The sequence below is a fragment of the Tupaia chinensis genome, unplaced genomic scaffold, assembly GCF_000334495.1.
Source record: "Tupaia chinensis unplaced genomic scaffold, TupChi_1.0 Scaffold000023_1, whole genome shotgun sequence".
Taxonomy (NCBI): Eukaryota; Metazoa; Chordata; class Mammalia; order Scandentia; family Tupaiidae; genus Tupaia; species Tupaia belangeri.
This window is the reverse complement of record NW_006159453.1, coordinates 3,032,684-3,033,324: the sequence shown is the minus strand read 5'-3', so window position 1 is coordinate 3,033,324 and position 641 is coordinate 3,032,684. Positions and strand designations below refer to the sequence as shown.

Here is a 641-nt window from a genome sequence, read left to right as displayed (position 1 = left end):
GCTGGTGGCGTCGGCTGTTGGCTATGATGGAGGTGGTGATGATGCTGGGGCCCGTCTGCCACCAGATGCGGCTCAGGAGGCTCCATGGTGACCGAGATAGGAGAAGAAGGCGCCGTTCCTACGGTATCAATCTCCGAACAAGGGGACGGGGTGGCCTGACTCCTAAAATCCGCGGTCCTGGCCTCACCAAGCGGGCGGAAATCTCCATTCATCATGCCCGGGCTGCCCGAACTGGCACTGGACAAAATCGTGTCTATTCCAAAACTCGACCCGCCGGCCCCTTCCATTGTCATTTCTACATGAGGTCCACGCCACTCCGCAGTTCAGCAGCCGCCCGGACCAAGCAAAGGAAGCTATCGATCGTAAAAGAAAATACAGCAACGCTGCCGCCGCTTAAAGAAAAAATAAAATAAAAAGTAGAGCAGGGAGGGAAAGAAGGATAATGGGGAGATGGCAATCGGTGGACACTTTCGACACAACTTTTGGCTCCTTATGCAAAACGTAGGAGTGGAAAGAAAGGCAGACTACGAAGAAAGTTACAAAAATGTTTGAGAAAGCACAGACTGTGCGCTTCGGGAACGACAGCGCACGTGGGGCGGCGGTGGCGGGGTAGGCGACCCAGGCGAAGGCGCAGGCGGCAA

At 55.4% G+C, this 641-nt stretch overlaps 1 protein-coding gene across 1 annotated transcript in view; it reads right to left on the bottom strand.

The window, feature by feature from the left end:
- Positions 1 to 380, bottom strand: part of BARHL2 (BarH like homeobox 2) — an 8,443-nt gene extending 8,063 nt beyond the window's left edge. The window contains exon 1 of the mRNA XM_027770651.1: positions 1 to 380. Within this exon, the coding sequence (XP_027626452.1) occupies positions 1 to 293 (293 nt within the window). The 5' untranslated portion in view covers positions 294 to 380.
- Between the last annotated feature and the right edge of the window lie 261 nt (positions 381 to 641).